Below are 18901 nucleotides of genomic sequence, written 5' to 3' on the forward strand. Positions count from 1 at the left end.
CGTTTTATAAGGGAATCGAAGGTTCAGTACTTTACCGAGGTATCCAATGAGGAGCAAAGACATGAGAGCCTTCATGTCTGTGGGATTCCGGCGTTGTTTCTGATTGGGAAAAGTGCAGATTAAAACCATGCCAGCGCCGCCGCGGCTTTTATACCCGACGGGTGGGCTGAGTTTGCTGGATAAAAACTCTGTTTGTTCAAGCTTTCCCAATACCTGGTCCACATATCTGGACGCATAATACAGCGGCAAACACGACCACGTGTGTGCGGGGGCTTGCGAGCCGTTCCTGAAATGGAGGGAATTGTTTCGGGTCAATTTGGTAGGCTACAGGTCGTTTCTTCACGTTGGAATTGCCGCGCAAATTCCCCTGTATGTTAATGGTACGCTAAAGTGTTTAATGTGAGCGGCGATGTAATGACACTGAGTCTCCCCAGTATTTGTGTACATGTCCACAATCAACTTATCAGGGTGCAAAAAGGTGAAAAACAACATCAATACTAAGTAAAATGAGCTTGTAGCTCAGATGTTGCTGGTTCTAATGTCGCTTTTCCACCACATGGTACCGGCTCAACTCGACTCGACTTTTTTGGTTTTCCAAAACTCCTGTTGAAATGTCGACTCCAAACTCTGGAATCAAATAACCTTTTTAATTTAAACGAATTTGTAATGAATGAATTCTGATTAGCCCTATCTACACACTAACCTGTGTTCAGTTCCGTTCAGTTGCCTTGGTCTGCTCCAACAATGGAAATGCAAGGCTCGCTCATTGGTTGAATGCCGCGACAAGCAATTCATGAGAAGACGACGACTACATTACGACTGTAGGCTATGTTCATCGCAGAGATGGACGATTCCACATTTTTTGGAGTCGTTTCCGATTCCGACTCCTTGTAATGGAATTGATTGAATTGATTCTCAATCAATTCCGATTCCAAATGAAAATCAACACAGAAAAATTTAAGTTGTAAAACAAATTTATTAAATTAAAAACTTATTGTAAAAGCATGAAAGTGTCATGTCAAGACAGACAGCACTGCTTGAAAAAAACCACCCCCCAACTCTTTTTAATGACACCACTGCATTGATAGAAACAAATGTATTAAATTCAAAATTATACTAAATGGTACAAAACTTAAATACTATACAATATTACAATAAAAAATGTATTTGTCAACACAAAAATGTAAGTTGTAAAACAAAACAAATGTTTTAAATGAAAATCAATACTAAATGGTACAAAACTTAAATACTATACAATACAATGGTACAATAGTAAAAAATAAAAAAAACGTTCTTCACATATTGGGGAGGGACCTTCGGGTCATGCTGGGTACCACACTACCAATTGTAATGCAGGAAGAGGGACATGCTGACGTTTTTGGGCTTGAGTCTTGACCTTCTGAGATCAGTTCTCCTGATTTGGAGAAAATCCTTTCGCTGGGGACTGATGTTGCGGGTACACAAAGGTATTTCAAGGTCAGCTTCTGGAGGTGGGGGAATCTGTGGCCTTCAGATTGCCAAAACTGTAGTGGACACATTTTCCTGTCAAGGTTTGGGAGGGCAAAGTACATCTTAACCTCTGTTGTGAAATCCTTGTGTGGATTCTGTTGCGAGACCTAAAAGAACAAACAAATGGATGGACTGCATTTATATAGCGCTTTTATCCAAAGCGCTTTACAATTGATGTCTCTCATTCACCAGAGCAGTTAGGAATTAGGTGTCTTGCTCAGGGACACTTCGACACGTCCAGGGCGGGGTTCGAACCGGCAACCCTCCAACTGCCAGACAACCGCTCTTACCTCCTGAGCTATGTCGCCCCAAACAATATAGAAATAAATAGAATGCTGTCAATTTCAGCTCCTCTTGCCTTTGATCTCTCAGTCAGTCACTAACTCAGTTACTCGGTGAGTCTCTTAGTCAATCAGTCAGTCACTCACACACAGTGCATTCAGAGTTATTGTTGCATAGCTCCTCACAATCCAGGACATTTTCACTACATACTACTTTAATAAGGCAGCCCACATCATAAAGGACACCAGTCACTGCAAACGCATATTTCTTAATTCTCCTATCTGGCAGATGGTGCAAAACAATAAATGCAATAAGGATCATTATGCACTTTAATACAATTACACAAACTGCAATAGTTACCTGTCATTTTACTGTGCACTTTAATTGCAATAACCGTGCACTAATAGTTACTATATGCTACCTACTGTAATTGTTATTGTTTCTCATGTTTTTTTTCTGTGGGAGACATGCAAGTAAGAATTTCATTGTACGTTGTAGACATGGCTCACAAACTTACCCGTACATCAAACTCTTTCCAGATGTCGTCTTCTTCTGGCTCAACAACACTTGCCCCTACATTCATAGCCTGAGCACCTCCCTCTCTCACCAACACTGCGAACTCAGCTGAGAAAGATTTCACGGCCTCCTCCTGCATTATTCTCATTACCAAATGCCAGTTTCTTGAAACGTGGGTCGAGAAGAGTTGCAATACCAAGGAAACTAAAAAGCATAGGAAACAAATACAGTGATTTAGTTTGTATAATTGACATAATTTGTTAATATATCCAAGTACTGTATTGCTTTACAACTCTTACTGTGTTTGCTCCACATCTCTTCATAAGAGACTTATTGAGAGCAACTGCAAGTTTGTGGCCAGTGGTTTCAGGTGGATTTCTCTGAATGGCAGTGGCGGTAAACCTTTGCAGGTTCCTTATAAGTACAATTACCTTGGATGCAGTTGCATTTTGTTCAGCCGACATCTCTTCTGTGACATTTAAGAAGGGCTTCAGGACCTTGATGTTTACATGAGATGACATTTTGCCTGTGATTACCTTAGTCTTGGACAAATTAAGTTGATTATCAAGATAAGAATGACTTTTTTTTTTTAAACTGAAAAAAAGTACTAGTACAATGTCTCCTACCTTTGTTGTCTCCTCCATGTCAATCCAGTCATTTTGGAAGATTACTGGGAGGGCTGACCCTTTGAGGGATGACAGTGCAGCTGATAGGGGCTCCTTCACTTCTAAAAAGCGCTCCAGCATGAGATAGGTTGCATTCCATCTAGTTTCAACTTCTTGAACTAGTTTTCGCTCTTTCAGTTTCATGTCCTGCTGCAAAGCTGCAAGCTTCTCCTTTGCAGTGCAACTCCTCTTGAAATGTCCTACGATTTTTCTTACTTTCTGTCTCATTTCTTCCAATTCTGGGATTGCACTTAGGCTGTCCTTGACTATTAGATTAATAGTATGTGCAAAACATGGTATGTGTCTTATATTTCGCTTTCTAATGGCCGCCACCATGTTAGCTCCATTATCAGTGACAGCACACTGCACCTTCCCTTTCAGTTTCCAGCTGTGGAGTATTTCATGCAGACAGCTATGGCATCCGATGTGTGGCGCTCTGGGAATCTGTACCAAAATTGATTTAGTAAATAATAATAATAAACTTAATTTTTATAACACTTATGCAGTTACAAAGTGCTTTACAAATATATGAACATGTCTATTACAGCTAGGGTAGGTAATTTGATTCTGATTAGGCAAATGTGATTTCAGTGCTAGTTTTGTACTTGGCAGGATTGTTTTGTTTATTTGCTGAACAGGTTACCCTACAGGGTTGGAGTCCTGATCTATGTGGTCACTTCTGGCACTACGATCTTTACTTCACTCTAGTGTGTTTTTCTGCACCTCTGCACTTTGAACTGATGCACTTGTTGTACGTTGTACTGTTGCACTTGTCTGCTAAATGCCTGCAATGTAATGTAATGTAATTTGTTACAGGTCAAATTCAGGTGCCTGAATCAACAACTAATCAGGATAGCTCTGTGCAAGGGAGAGAAGGGGCAGAGAGGGGGGTGGATTTTTACTGTTGTTTATTTTCACATTCTTGCTAATTTCTCCAAAGTTGCATACCCTAGTATCATAGGAACACTCCAAAAAAAAAAAAAAAAAAACCTTCAGGGGACTTTATGTAACTTATTCCAGGAGTAAGTATGCTAATGCATGCTCATGATTACCTGTGAACATCCAGTAGTTTTGTTTGCATGTGTCCAGCTCAAGTGATGTAGTAAACCGTTAGCGCTCGACGTCATGGAATCGGGAATCGACTCTTTTGGAGTCGACTCTCCATCCCTACTTAATTGCAGCGCTAACACTTGGAGAGACAGTGTTCGTGAATCGAAGGTTAAATACTTTACCGAGGCATCCAATGAGGAGCAAAGACACGACAGCCTTCATGTTTATGGGAGTGTGGTGTTGTTTCTGATTGAGAAAAGAGAACATTAAAACCAGGCTAGCGCCGCGGCTTTTATACCTGACGGGTGGGCTGAGTTTGTTCAAGCTTTCCCAATACCTGGAACCAGGGGTGGACAGTAACAAAGTACATTTACTTGAGTAGTACATTTTTCGAGTATCTGTACTTTACTTGAGTATTTATTTTTTTGGAAACTTATGACTTTTACATTCGAAAGATAAATATTGTACTTTTGACTCCACTACATTTCTATGAAGGTTGTCGTTACTCGTTACTTTGAAGCATAGCTTTGAAGTCAGCAGTTGAATATATTTTTATTTTCTAAAATGCGATTGGCCACACGTTGTGTTCCTCACAGGAGAAAAACCAATCACAGTAGCCTTCTCCTAATACGCTGTCGGTCAGTTCCAAAGTGCTTAGTTGTTGCACCAGTGATTGAACAGTTCAATTTGAACTTGGCGGCGGTAATGCAGGCGACGGCAGAAGATAAGGATGATTCTCCGCCACCAGAGCACCCATGGCCATATCTCAAGTTCATGTTTGAGATTTGTGAAATTCAAAAAGATTCATATTGTTTTAAAGGAGTACCATGGTGGTTGAACGTGACACTTCCCAGTTGTCTTCAGGCAACAACAAAACAAATGTGCATAATTGTTTTATTCTTCAGTCATTTCAATGTACTTTAAAACGTATTTTTCTAAGCCTAAATTTCCCACTATAAAAATTCACCCGAACCGTCTGGGCGTGGTAATGAGAACTGTCAGTTAGCTATGATTGACAGACCGTGCCCCGTTACCATAGCTACCCCCATGCTACGCGCTCTCTTTGGGAGACTGAATTTTCACAAGCTAGCTAGCTTAGTAGTATATCAAGTATCGATAGATAGCTAAGGTAAGGACGTTGACTTATATACAATTATAATTTTTGCTATCTAGCTAGCCAAGTTAAGATAAAAGCACAACTATAACGTCCTCATAAAAGCAAACTAGCAAGCTAACGTTATCGATAACATTGGCTTATGAAAGCAAACCTCCTAGCTAGCTAACGTTAGCTAGCTAGCTAAATGAATATAACCAGAAATAATCTAAAGGCACTCTAATTTAAGTGAACCTAACGTTAGTCAAATATTTGCATTGTCTGAACAGCAGGACGGTGTGTCCTGTCAGATTTCTTTACGGGGCGTGGAAATGGGAGTGGTTACTGTATTCGTGACGTAGCAAAATGACAACTTTCTCAACCGGTTGAAAATAGGACGATGAATTTAAAACGCATATTTCTCCGAAAATACAGAACGGACATATTTAATACTTTGCTCATTGTGTTTCTTCAATGCCTCTTGTGCAAATAGCACATAAAACCGAGAAAGTGTGAAAATCACCATGGTACTCCTTTAAATGTTTGCTCTGCTTACCGCGCGCGAACTACATCGCTGCATTCAAAAACTCGCCGTCCAACCTGGAAAAGCATGTCGAGGTATGTAAACGTTAGCTAACAGTAGCGCGTTTGCTAATTATGAAGTTGTCTGAGCTTGTAGTGGTTGCAGTTTTTACGCAAGGATTGGTTGGATGAAATTTTATGGAATTTGAGCGAAGGGTCATCCAACTGTTTCACATTTCAGGAAATGCTATCTATCACGTGTTGCTATCTAATAACAATAAAAATGCATATGTAAATTAGCTTCTGTAAATGCATCGTGGAAACAATACAACAGTGCGTTGGCATTAAAAAGAAAATGTAGGGTACTTTTTAATACTTAAGTATTTTAAAAAGCAAGTACTCCAGTACTTTAACTCAAGTAAAAATTTGACTGAACAGCTTTCACTTGTAGTGGAGTAATATTTGACCAGGGGTTTCTATACTTTGACTCAAGTAATGGAGTTGTGTATTTTGTCCACCACTGCCTGGCACACATAAAAGGACGTCTAATACAGCGGCAAACAAGATCAGGGGTGCGCGAGCAGGGATGGACTGGGAATTTAAAAAATTATTTATTTTTTTTAAAAAAGAGTCGTAGCCAGGGTCCAAAACCAAGCAACCCACTCAGCAAGTTACTAGCATCAAGGTAATGCAAGCAATTAACAAAGTCCAATTCAGGACGATCAGAGCAAGCACTACGGACAAAAGCGCTCGAGAGTAGTGCAAGCGATCGGAAAAAAGGGAAACTACTGTAACACCAATGAAATTCCAATTAGACAGTCTGATACAGGAAAATCAGGCACTGCTGAAGGCGCACACAGTGCTGTCGGTTATCTAGCGTTTAGATTATGGCCTTAGAGAGGGAAACAGTGAATCGTATGTGGTCTGCCCTCCCCTCCCACAAGCATCAAAGCAGATGTGATTGGGGCAATTTTAAATCAGAAGAGACAAACCAGAAAACACAGGACATCATATTGGGGGTCAGAGACCGTGCATGGCTACGTGCCTAAGTCTGAATGCAATCTGTGACATTTAAGAGAGTGAGTGAAAATCTTAATGTCTATACAGATAATGGTGTTGAGGCCTGATGGTTGAAATCTCCATGTTTAGAACCAGTTCCAGTTTCAAGCGGAAACCAACGTGGTACAATTTTTTGTTATTTGGAAAATATTTTGACTGAAGGTGGAGGTTACAACTGGCTGGCTTTGACAATTATTTGTCAGCAAATATCTTCTTGTAGAAGCAGAGAGAAACTTCCATACTTGTTATCGGTATTCAAGAGCTGAACTGAATTACCTCCTTACATATTCTTGTTTGATCTTGTTAGAAAGAGAGTTAGTTCAGGAATCTTTTGATAATAAAAGCATAGTGCTTAGCCCTGCTTCAATTGTCAAGGTTAAGGTATTAAAGATGGCCACAGGAAAAAGATGTTGTGTTGCATTGGTTTTGGAGAGTTTTTCTATTTTGATTTTGGTGGTGGTTCCTTGGTTGTGTTTTTAGCTGGTTTCCTTTCATCTTGTGGTGCTTAAACTGGAAGTGGGTAACACTTTAGCAAGGTCAGGCTTAGCTGTCTCTCTCTCTCTCTCTCTTCTGGTATTTCCAAATTAATTGTCTAATGTCTTCTGTTTTGTAATTTAGAAGTAGTGAGCCCGCATTCAGTAAAAAAATGTATGATTTCAATTCATTAATCTAATTGACTGCTTCATATTGAATTCAAAGATTTAATCTTAAAACCAGATATAGAGCTTGTTTTGACTTTTTGGTTGATTCTACCAGTTTACCATAGACTGACCTGTCGATGAATTCAGCAATTGAATTGATAATTTGCATTTTCAACAATAATTATTAAATTAAATCACATGAATATATTTTATATGTTGGTTAAGTGAGGAGTCTAGCATGCAATATTGCTTGTGCTCAGTATTCATATTGCTGAACAAGGGCATCGTCAGTTGGAACCTCTGGAATCATAAAATAAACATATTTTTAGTTAATCCTTGCGTGTCCGCCAGTGCAAACAGCAAACTCCAATTCAGGACACACAAATCAAGGACTGTGGACAAGTGTGCCCAAAAGCAGTGTAACGGTCATAGGACGAGCCAAATCCCAATAAGACTATACCAGGCAAGTGCTACAGCACAAAGTCAAAATAACATGAGCAGAGCCACGTGAAAATAACATGAGCAAAATCCATCCCTGGACCAGAAACAAAAAGTCCACCTCCTGCACCAGCCAAAAAATTCAGGTCATAGTAAATAATTGATTTAGTAAATAATAATAATAAACTTAATTTTTATAACACTTATGCAGTTACAAAGTGCTTTACAAATACATGAACATGTCTATTACAGCTAGGGTAGGTAATTTGATTCTGATTAGGCAAATGTGATTTCAGTGCTAGTTTTGTACTTGGCAGGATTGTTTTGTTTATTTGCTGAATAGGTTACCCTACAGGGTTGGAGTCCTGATCTATGTGGTCACTTCTGGCACTACGATCTTTACTTCACTCTAGTGTGTTTTTCTGCACCTCTGCACTTTGAACTGATGCACTTGTTGTACGTCGCTCTGGATAAGAGCGTCTGCTATTATGCCTGTAATGTAATGTAATGTAATTTGTTACAGGTCAAATTCAGGTGCCTGAATCAACAACTAATCAGGATAGCTCTGTGCAAGGGAGAGAAGGGGCAGAGAGGGGGGTGGATTTTACTGTTGTTTCTTTTCACATTCTTGCTAATTTCTCCAAAGTTGCATACCCTAGCATCACAGGAACACTCAAAAAAAAAAAAAAAAAAAGACCTTCAGGGGACTTTATGTAAATTATTCCAGGAGTAAGTATATGCTAATGCATGCTCATGATGCATGCTCATGATTACCTGTGAACATCCAGTAGTTTTGTTTGCATGTGTCCATTTCAAGTGATGTAGTGAACCGTTAGCGCTCGACGTCATGGAATCGGGAATCGGGAATCGACTCTTTTGGAGTTGACTCTCCATCCCTACTTAATTGCAGCGCTAACACTTGGAGAGACAGTGGTCAAACAGTTGCATCGTCATTCTAACCATTGTTCCTCATCATTTTTTAACGACAAATGTGAAGAACGTGCATTTGTATAATTCGTACTTTATAAGCTGTACCGGTTCATAAGGGAATCGAAGGTAAAATTCTTTACCGAGGCATTCAATGAGGAGCAAAGACACGACAGCCTTCATGTTTATGGGAGTGTGGCGTTGTTTCTGATTGAGAAAAGAGAACATTAAAACCAGCCCAGCGCCGCGGCTTTTATACCTGACGGGTGGGCTGAGTTTGTTCAAGCTTTCCCAGTACCGGGAACCAGGGGTGGACAGTTACGAATTGCATTTACTTGAGTCGTACATTTTTCGAATATCTGTACTTTACTTGAGTATTTATTTTTTGGGAAACTTATGACTTTTACTCCACTACATTTGAAAGACAAATATTGTACTTTTGACTCCACTACATCTCTATGAGGGTTATCGTTACTCGTTACTTTGAAGCATAGCTTGAAGTCAGCAGTTGAATCTTTTTTAATTTTCTAAAATGCGATTGGCCACACGTTCTGTTCCTCACAGGAGAAAAACCAATCATAGTAGCCTACTCCTAATACGCTGTCGGTCAGGTTCAAAGTGCTTAGTTGTTGCACCAGTGATTGAACAGTTCAATTTGAACTTGGCGGCGGTAATGATGGCGACGGCAGAAGATAAGGATGATTCTCCGCCACCAGAGCACCCATGGCCATATCTCAAGTTCATGTTTGAGATTTGTGAAATTCAAAAAGATTCATATTGTTTTAAATGTTTGCTCTGCTTACCGCGCGCGAACTACATCGCTGCATTCAAAAACTCGCCGTCCAACCTGGTAAAGCATGTCGAGGTATGTAAACGTTAGCTAACAGTAGCGCGTTTGCTAATTATGAAGTTGTCTGAGCTTGTAGTGGTTGCAGTTTTTACGCAAGGATTGGTCGGATGAAATTTTATGGAATTTGAGCGAAGGGTCATCCAACTGTTTCACATTTCAGGAAATGCTATCTATCACGTGTTGCTATCTAATAACAGTAAAAATGCATCTGTAAATTAGCTTCTGTAAATGCATCGTGGAAACAATACAACAGTGCGTTGGCATTAAAAAGAAAATGTAGGGTACTTTTTAATACTTAAGTATTTTAAAAAGCAAGTACTCCAGTACTTTAACTCAAGTAAAAATTTGACTGAACAGCTTTCACTTGTAGTGGAGTAATATTTGACCAGGGGTTTCTATACTTTGACTCAAGTAATGGAGTTGTGTATTGTCCACCACTGCCTGGCACACATAAAAGGACGTCTAATACAGCGGCAAACAAGATCAGGGGTGCGCGAGCAGGAATGGACTGGGAATTTAAAAAAATATATATATTTTTTAAAAAGAGTCGTAGCCAGGGTCCGAAACCAAGCAACCGACTCAGCAAGTTACTAGCATCAAGGTAATGCAAGCAATTAACAAAGTCCAATTCAGGACGATCAGAGAAAGCACTACGGACAAAAGCGCTCGAGAGTAGTGCAAGCGATCGGAAAAAAGGGAAACTACTGTAACACCAATGAAATTCCAATTAGACAGTCTGATACAGGAAAAGCAGGCACTGCTGAAGGCACACACGGTGCTGTCGGTTATCTAGCGTTTAGATTATGGCCTTAGAGAGGGAAACAGTGAATCGTATGTGGTCTGCCCTCCCCTCCCACAAGCATCAAAGCAGATGTGATTGGGGCAATTTTAAATCAGAAGAGACAAACCAGAAAACACAGGACATCATATTGGGGGTCAGAGACCGTGCATGGCTACGTGCCTAAGTCTGAATGCAATCTGTGACATTTAAGAGAGTGAGTGAAAATCTTAATGTCTATACAGATAATGGTGTTGAGGCCTGATGGTTGAAATCTCCATGTTTAGAACCAGTTCCAGTTTCAAGCGGAAACCAACGTGGTACAATTTTTTGTTATTTGGAAAATATTTTGACTGAAGGTGGAGGTTACAACTGGCTGGCTTTGACAATTATTTGTCAGCAAATATCTTCTTGTAGAAGCAGAGATAAACTTCCATACTTGTTATCGGTATTCAAGAACTGAACTGAATTACCTCCTTACATATTTATGTTTGATCTTGTTAGAAAGAGAGTTAGTTCAGGAATCTTTTGATAATAAAAGCATAGTGCTTAGCCCTGCTTTAATTGTCAAGGTTAAGGTATTAAAGATGGCCACAGGAAAAAGATGTTGTGTTGCATTGGTTTTGGAGAGTTTTTCTATTTTGATTTTGGTGGTGGTTCCTTGGTTGTGTGTTTTTAGCTGGTTTCCTTTCATCCTGTGGTGCTTAAACTGGAAGTGGGTAACACTTTAGCAAGGTCAGGCTTATCTCTCTCTCTCTCTCTCTTCTGGTATTTCCAAATTAATTGTCTAATGTCTTCTGTTTTGTAATTTAGAAGTAGTGAGCCCGCATTCAGTAAAAAAATGTATGATTTCAATTCATTAATCTAATTGACTGCTTCATATTGAATTCAAAGATTTAATCTTAAAACCAGATATAGAGCTTGTTTTGACTTGTTGGTTGATTCTACCAGTTTACCATAGACTGACCTATCGATGAATTCAGCAATTTAATTGATAATTTGCATTTTCAACAATAATTATTAAATTAAATCACATGAATATATTTTATATGTTGGTTAAGTGAGGGGTCCAGCATGCAATATTGTTTGTGCTCAGTATTCATATTGCTGAACAAGGGCATCGTCAGTTGGAACCTCTGGAATCATAAAATAAACATATTTTTAGTTAATCCTTGCGTGTCCGCCAGTGCAAACAGCAAACTCCAATTCAGGACACACAAATCGAGGACTGTGGACAAGTGTGCCCAAAAGCAGTGTAACGGTCATAGGACGAGCCAAATCCCAATAAGACTATACCAGGCAAGTGCTACAGCACAAAGTCAAAATAACATGAGCAGAGACACGTGAAAATAACATTAGCAAAGTCCGTACCTGGACCAAAAACCAAAAGTCCACCTCCTGCACCAGCCAAAAAATTCAGGTCATAGACTTGCAAGCCTTTAATGACTGGCAAACAAAAAAATCCAGATCAGGGAAAGGATATAGAAAATCTCAGTGGCAAGCAAATTCCAATTTATGAACGGGTAAAAGTGGGACTTAAATGACAAAATCCACATCATGGACAAAATAAGAACTAGCCTGAATTTGCTCATCTGCCTGGCTGGTAGAACAGGCACACTGAAAAATTTGTTGCAAAAGTTGAGGTTGTAAGAGGTTGATTTGAGAGCTTGTAATTACCGAGTTGTCTTTGCTCTAGTTGTACCAGTTTGAAACTCTCATTGCACATATTCTCACATTAATTTTCAGATTTGTGCAGCCATTTGAAGATTTGTTAACCAGCAAGTATGTGGAAGTCCAGGCGAATCCCCAGGAGCACCTGGCCAGCCAGACCCAGTTTAATCCTATAAGTTCTAAAAGGAGCATGTTTGTTTGAGATTTTCAAGAAATTGTCCCTAAAGAAAGTCCAAGCCATTTCAACATCTGGAATGAGACTGATCCTGCCCCAATCACAATAGTGCAGGTCGTGTAAAAACGAATGTTCTGAAAAATGTTTAAAATGACATTTTTGGAGAAAATGGGGGTTGGTTTTAGAGATCTTAGTGTTGCGTATAGCTGCAGTGGCACAGTGGTCACTCGGATCATTAACAAAAATACCAGTTGCAATATATTTGTGCGGAACATTTGTCAGGAAAAGATCAATAAGGATGAGGGCAGTTCTGTAGTTTTAGTAAAGTAAGTGGAGATCATGGTAAAAGTGTAACTTTTCGCGTTTTTTGAAATAAACAGTCGATGAAAATAGAGACAAATGACACCCCTGGCAGTTATCTTGAGCCTTTCAGAAATTGAATATATGAACAGAAAAATATGTAAAAACATGTAAAGCATACCAGAGGTAAACAGGCTAATTATGACTTCCCATTTGTAAAGAAGTGATCACATGTAGGGGTGATCCTAGAAATATTTAAAATATTTTGTGGGGGGGGGCTTGACATGGGGGCGGGGGTTGTTGATTACAATCACGATTGTGGTTACAGTGGTGTTCACATCAAGTGTCAATCCATTTGATTAACATTGCTTAAAGTCACTGAGAGTGGTGGGCATCAGCAAGGGCCAATACAATTTCGGGGAGGGGGGCTTGTGTCCCCCAGGGCCGCCACCATCCCTTCGCCAGTGAACATGTGCCGGCTTCACACATGCAGGTGCACACAAACAGGTGCCACTCACATACACAAGTTGTTTCTGTAGATGGTGGAAAAGCAGTTTATTTTTTTGTTTGTTTTTGTGTGTGTGTGTTTCGTTTGCACATTTTTCTTACAAACTGGAAGCTGAACAAAGTAAAGAACTCCCTGCTGTCATGCGTACAGGTGGTTGGCTGGCCAACTGCAAGTGTAACAAAGAGTTTGTGAGGGTGTGAGTGATGCTCTTCTACACCTTCTGCTGGCAGGTGTGGAAAGTGCAGGCCTTCTCCAGTTCTGTGGGGCCGAGAGAAGAGGGGGAGAAAAACATGGCATCAGTTATTGCATGAACAGGGCTATCAGGTTAGGCGTCAGTTATCATACAAACAGGGCTATCAGGTTAGGCGTCAGTTATCATACAAACAGGGCTATCAGGATAGGCGTCAGTTATCATACAAACAGGGCTATCAGGATAGGCGTCAGTTATTATGCAAACAACGTTATCAGGTTGTGTCAGTTATTATGCAAACAAGGCTATCAGGTTAGGTGTTGGTTATCAGTTAACTGGATGGTCCGGTGTGGTTTCAGTTACACGCAGGGAAAATGGTCGAGACAAAACCTACCTGACACGCTGGTGGAGCAAGTCTTGAGCGAGGTCACAGCGTCGTAATATTCTTTCCCCAGGAAGTCCTTGAAACTCTGGCCTTTAATCACCTCCTGGAGACACTTGGTGGAGTCTTCAAAGAGGAGGTTACTCCCTTCGGACTGGAACATCTTAAACAAGCCAGTGTTGGAGCCGTTGATTCCGAACAGGCTCTACGGGAGAAGGTACAAAAGACTGTTCAGAAACTAGCTACTTGCAGCTGGGCCCGTGTGTGTGTGTGTGTGTGAGAATGTGTATTAAAGTTACCTCACAAAACTGTAATACCTGGGCAAATTTCTTAGCTACCAGGATAGGCTGCGAAACACATGCATGTTATGTTAAAGTTTTTTTTTTTGTCAAGGTCTGGGGGGCATACTACAAAGCAAGATTATGTGGATAGCAAGCTACACTACATTTCCAAAAGTATACTGTATGAACACCTGAACATCACACCTGTATGTACTTAAAGGCATTCCTGGGGGAAGAACTAGGTGCAGATATACTCAGGGGTCTCTTTGCAGGGCAAAATTATTTACACCAACATATTCCGCTGGCTTTCCCCGAGGATACGCTCTATGAAAGATAAAGATTCTCAAAGGAATACAATACATATGCAAGCTCCTTTGACCATATATGTCTATATCCACGTATTCCTTAATCACGGTATAGTGATAAGCCACTGATATCAGTGTATCCTTGAGATTGTGAATACATTTGTGTGATTGAAAGATTTTAGTGCTGTATAAAGTTTAAAGTTTTGGAACTCTTGAATGTGCAGTCGTCACTTGAAATAAACTGAAGGACAATCAGAGTGTGTCGATCTATTTGTTATGAATGGTAATGTAAATAAGGTATTTACACGATTAGCATTTTTTTTTCAATGCTCCTCCCTGGCTTTGTTGGTGGCAACGGTGTTGCTTTTAACCATTTTAACTGCTTTATATTCTTTATTTAGTCCTTTTAGTCTTTATTCCTCAGGACAGAATTAAGCTGCTCGAGTACGGTCAACAACAATGCCCCTTTTATGGGAACACGCACAGAGCTCAATTAACAAAGCCCATGTTCACTCAGCATTTTGATAACCGCCTTCACGATACTGGTTACACCCGATTGCGGTTGTAAGGTTTTGTCAAGCCAGCTAATGGAAAGGAACCCTGGGTATGTTAAGCTTCCTTTGTAGTGTACCCCCCAGAATAAACCTCATTTATTAGTCAACATTCTTACGGTACGAATGCTGCGGTTCAGGTGTACTGAATTTTAGGAGCACGGTTTTTTGGTCCTGCCCACCTCCTGGTCCTTCAGGAAAGTCACCACCTGGTCCTGCATCTCGGGCCGGGTCACGACGGCGTGGGCGGGCACTTTGGCCAGGTGACATTTCACGTAGTCAGAAACCGGGGCCCTTGTATTATCAAGGCACAGCAGCTCAAAATCAGCAGACTTCAGGGCCGACGCCCAGGAGGGACCATTTCCTAGGCAGAGATTAGGATGAGATGGTCTGCAGCGCGCACACACAAGCACGCACACACACACACACAGGCTTGCATACACACAAGCGCACACACACACACACACACACACACGAGTGTGCACATACATGAAAAACACAGGCATGCGCACACACACACATGCAGGTATGCACGCACACACACGCATGCATGCACACACGCACATGCACACCCATGCGCACATGCATGCACACAGATGCATGCTTGTATGCATGCATGGACACACAGGCATGCACAGTCACGTGCACACACACACGTATACATACACATACAAACACATGTTGTGAAGGATATTTAGCCTATTTAGAGTAGCTTCAGTATATATCCAGCTGTTTAAATGGATCTTATGTTTAAAAACATGCAAGCTTTCTCTGTCTTTTCACTGAGGGTGGGTCTGCTAAATATACAAATGGAAATGTTAATACTTTTCTATACAGCTATATACTGTATAGACAGAGTCTATACAGCTTGTATATGTTTAGATAGATGACTCCATACTGTGCTAAAGACAGTTCTTACCATCACTGTTCTCTCCCACAGTTGTGTGTTTCACAAAGGCAACATCACCCTTCTCCGCCAGGCACCTTGCAGATAGGGAGAGGGAGGTCAGACAAATCATGTGCACACAGAGAGAAACAAAAAACAAATGCATAACACAGACAGTGGAGTACATTACACACAGACACACCACACACATAGTGCGACTCAAAGTATAATGGGAAAGGAGCTGGTCTTGTAACCTAAAGGTCACAGGTTTGATTCACTGGCAGGACACGGTTGTACCCTTGAGAAAGGTACTTAAGTATATATATTGCTTCAGTGTATATCCAGCTGTATAAATGGATGCGATGTAAATGCTGTGTAAAAACGTTGTGTAAGTCGCTCTGGTTAAGAGAGTCTGATAAAGGCCGGCAATGTAATGTAACACACGCAAAGTATAAATGTGCCTTACACATCACTGACAGAGGGACCAATACACACACGCACACACACACACAAACACACACACACAGGGAGGGAAAAACAAAACCAGTCTACTCACGTCACGCATGTGCAGCAACAGAGAAACAACTGATAGCAGAATATAGAGAAAGTGAAGAACTGTGCACATCACACAGAAGAAAGAGATGGAGAGAGAGACAGAGACGGAGAGAGAGGAGAAAACAGAGAGAGAGGGTGAGAGAGAGATAGAGACAGGGAGGGAGAGGGAGAGAGACAGGGAGAGAGAAGAGAAAAACAGAGAGAGAGGGTGAGAGAGAGATAGGGGGAGAGAGAGAGAGAGACAGCCTGTGCACATCTCACAGAGAGGGGAGCAGGCCGTACAGCCCTACTGTACCGGAAAGCTCCGCTGTTGCCGTAGTAAAGCTCCTCTGTGCTAGCTCTGTACTTGATGTCTCCCCTGTTGTACTTTCCCTTGCCGACGCACAGTTTGCACAGACTGGACCCCTCGTCGGCCCCAGGGACACAGCTCTCATTGAAGAAACTGGCTGTAAAACGAGGGAGCAACGTAACCCCCAAACGGCGAAAAAACGGTAAGCAGTAGCCCCCTTCTCTCTGTGTTGTCCAATGCAGAGCCCGTGAACACAGACCCACAGAACTACATTTCAGCTGGAAAGGCTACTCCCAATCAATGAGACAAGGGACAGCCATTCCATTTATAACTGTTTTAATGGGAATGTTCTCATGTAAAAACCCTTTTTTGTTCTTACATAAATAACATAAATTTAATTAATAGAAAAACCTGAACCCAAACTGTCGGCTGACAAATGATACGCCAGCTCTCCGCAGCCAAACAATGTACACACACAGACACGCACACACAAACACATGCTCACGCAAAGACATAGAACACATTCAGTTTCATGGCTTCAGTGTCACTATAACACTTTGCCAGCACTCTCAGGCCTGTGACCCATGACCCCCAACATTACTCACAGAATTCACAGTCATTTGTGGCCTTGTGGATGAGACCCATGGGGACGTTCCAGCCAGCAGTGCGGCCTATTCCAGTGTGACACGACTTCTTGCCCCTCAGGTCAGCCCAGGAGAAGCCTGTGCCCTTCTTCGCCACGGCAACAGCATAGTAAGAGGAGGTGGGGGTATCTCCAGATTTACTACATTTAGCTGTGAATAGAAACAGACAGAGAGACATAAAATTACATTATAAATAATGAGGGAATTGGTGGATGTAGAGATGGTTGGAACAGATAAACCAGCCTATCAGGGGTGGTTCTGAAGGTGGTTCTGACGGCGGTTCTGCGTTTGACCGGTACCTTCATCATACTGCTCCGCCATGACCGGAACCAGGCCACACATCCCCGCAGTGTACAACTTCCCTCCATCCAACGCCATGGCATCTGACTCTTTACGCTGAGATGAGTGAGAGAAACATAAAGAGAGATAGAAATAGGTAGAGACACACATGAATAAAAAGAGATGAGAGAGAAAGAGCCAGAGAGAGACGGAGACAGAAAGAAATAAAGAAGGAACGAAAAGAGAGGAAGAGAGAAGCAGCAGCAAGAGAGAAATTTAACTGTCCTTCCCAAAAAATTGTATCTACATTTCTTAACACCGGATCTTGTTATGTAAGGCATAATCCCTGACGAGGCGGTCAGCTATTGAGAAATAAAGGCAGCCGCAGAGGGGAGGGGGCTTGCCTCTGTGAAGGCCATTATTTACCCATAGCTGACCGCCTCATGTCACAGCATGCTTGCCTATTCAGGAGCATCGGCTAACGGGGTGCTGGAGCAAGATACAAGGCAAATTGCCACTAGTAGGTCATCGGACTCTCCTTAATACAAATTAGCATAAAATGAAATAACGGACTGTCTCCTGACATCAATGGCATAACACTGTCTACCTGGACCAGACAACACAAAACCGCTGTATCGATAGCTGAAAGACAACTACTTTTTATTTTTTATTATTCTGCTCTGCCTCTGTAATTCTGGCTCACTGTCTCTCTCCTGACCCTGTCAGTGTCGCCGGCATTTATTTGCTCCCCAGCCTCTGATTCAGCCTCACACCTTTTGTAATGTCGCTAACACTAGGTCAGTTTTCTCTTCGCCCACTGCAAATCTGATTGAATGTACCGTACAGCTAGCGCAAGTCATACAACTAGGCACAATCACACAAAAAAAGTTGTCAGCTGTGGCACGTCTTTCTGCGGAGTGATATGAACAGTTCTAGGTTAAATCGGACTGTTACGCATAGCAGCAGTCATTATAAAGTAATATCTGACCACTGAATGCCTAAAGTGACCAATCAGAATCGAAAATTGAACAAAGCCGTGTAATGAACCATGTTATACCATGATCTTTTTGATGCAGTCGTCCACGGTGGGTGCATTAGCACAGCTGATCTGGTCTTTTCCAGAGTCTGGATCGATGCTTGAGGACCAGCTATCGCATTTTTTGATCTCCTCATGCCCCACCGCGCACCACTTCACCTCCTTGGCATCCCGCTTCATGTCAGTGCCAGCTGTGGGCAAGGGGATCCGCCAAGCACAAATGAGCCAGCCGGACACGGATATGGCTCCTGCTGATACATTGTGTGCGTGTGTATGGGTGTGTGTCAGAGTGAGTGTGCGTGCGTTTGTGTGTGTGCGTGTATGTGTGTGAGCATGTGTGAATGTGCGTCTCTTTGTGTGTGCGTGCGTGTGTGTGTTTGTGTGCGTGGGTGTTTGTGTGTACGTGTGTGCGTGTGCACGTGTGTGTTCGTCTGTGCGTGCATGTGAGTGCGCGTGTCCGTGTGCATGCGGGTGTGTGTGTATGTGTGTGCGCATATGGCTCCTGCTGATACACTGTGT

General features: G+C 41.6%; 1 protein-coding gene and 1 long non-coding RNA gene across 9 annotated transcripts in view; both read right to left on the reverse strand.

Moving 5' to 3' along the window:
- The window catches only part of tfa (transferrin-a), a 78532-nt gene that overhangs the window by 12759 nt on the left and 46872 nt on the right, over window positions 1–18901 (reverse strand). For 2 of the 8 annotated variants that reach the window (XM_035423113.1, XM_035423119.1), the window contains exon 23: window positions 18404–18573. In XM_035423113.1, the coding sequence (XP_035279004.1) occupies window positions 18404–18573 (170 nt within the window). Of the gene's footprint in view, window positions 1–13004; window positions 13253–13568; window positions 13762–14875; window positions 15058–15612; window positions 15678–16429; window positions 16581–17028; window positions 17218–17366; window positions 17464–18403; window positions 18574–18901 lie in introns of those variants that run through there. The other 6 variants (XM_035423112.1, XM_035423117.1, XM_035423116.1 and 3 more) reach the window with 6 other exon arrangements.
- On the reverse strand, window positions 1194–3596 carry LOC118230257. Its single transcript, XR_004765813.1, has 3 exons — window positions 2934–3596; window positions 2309–2511; window positions 1194–1616 (listed from the first exon to the last, which is right to left on the reverse strand). It is a non-coding gene; the product is annotated as an uncharacterized LOC118230257 (long non-coding RNA).

The sequence above is a fragment of the Anguilla anguilla genome, chromosome 6 (assembly GCF_013347855.1).
Source record: "Anguilla anguilla isolate fAngAng1 chromosome 6, fAngAng1.pri, whole genome shotgun sequence".
NCBI classification, from domain to species: Eukaryota; Metazoa; Chordata; class Actinopteri; order Anguilliformes; family Anguillidae; genus Anguilla; species Anguilla anguilla.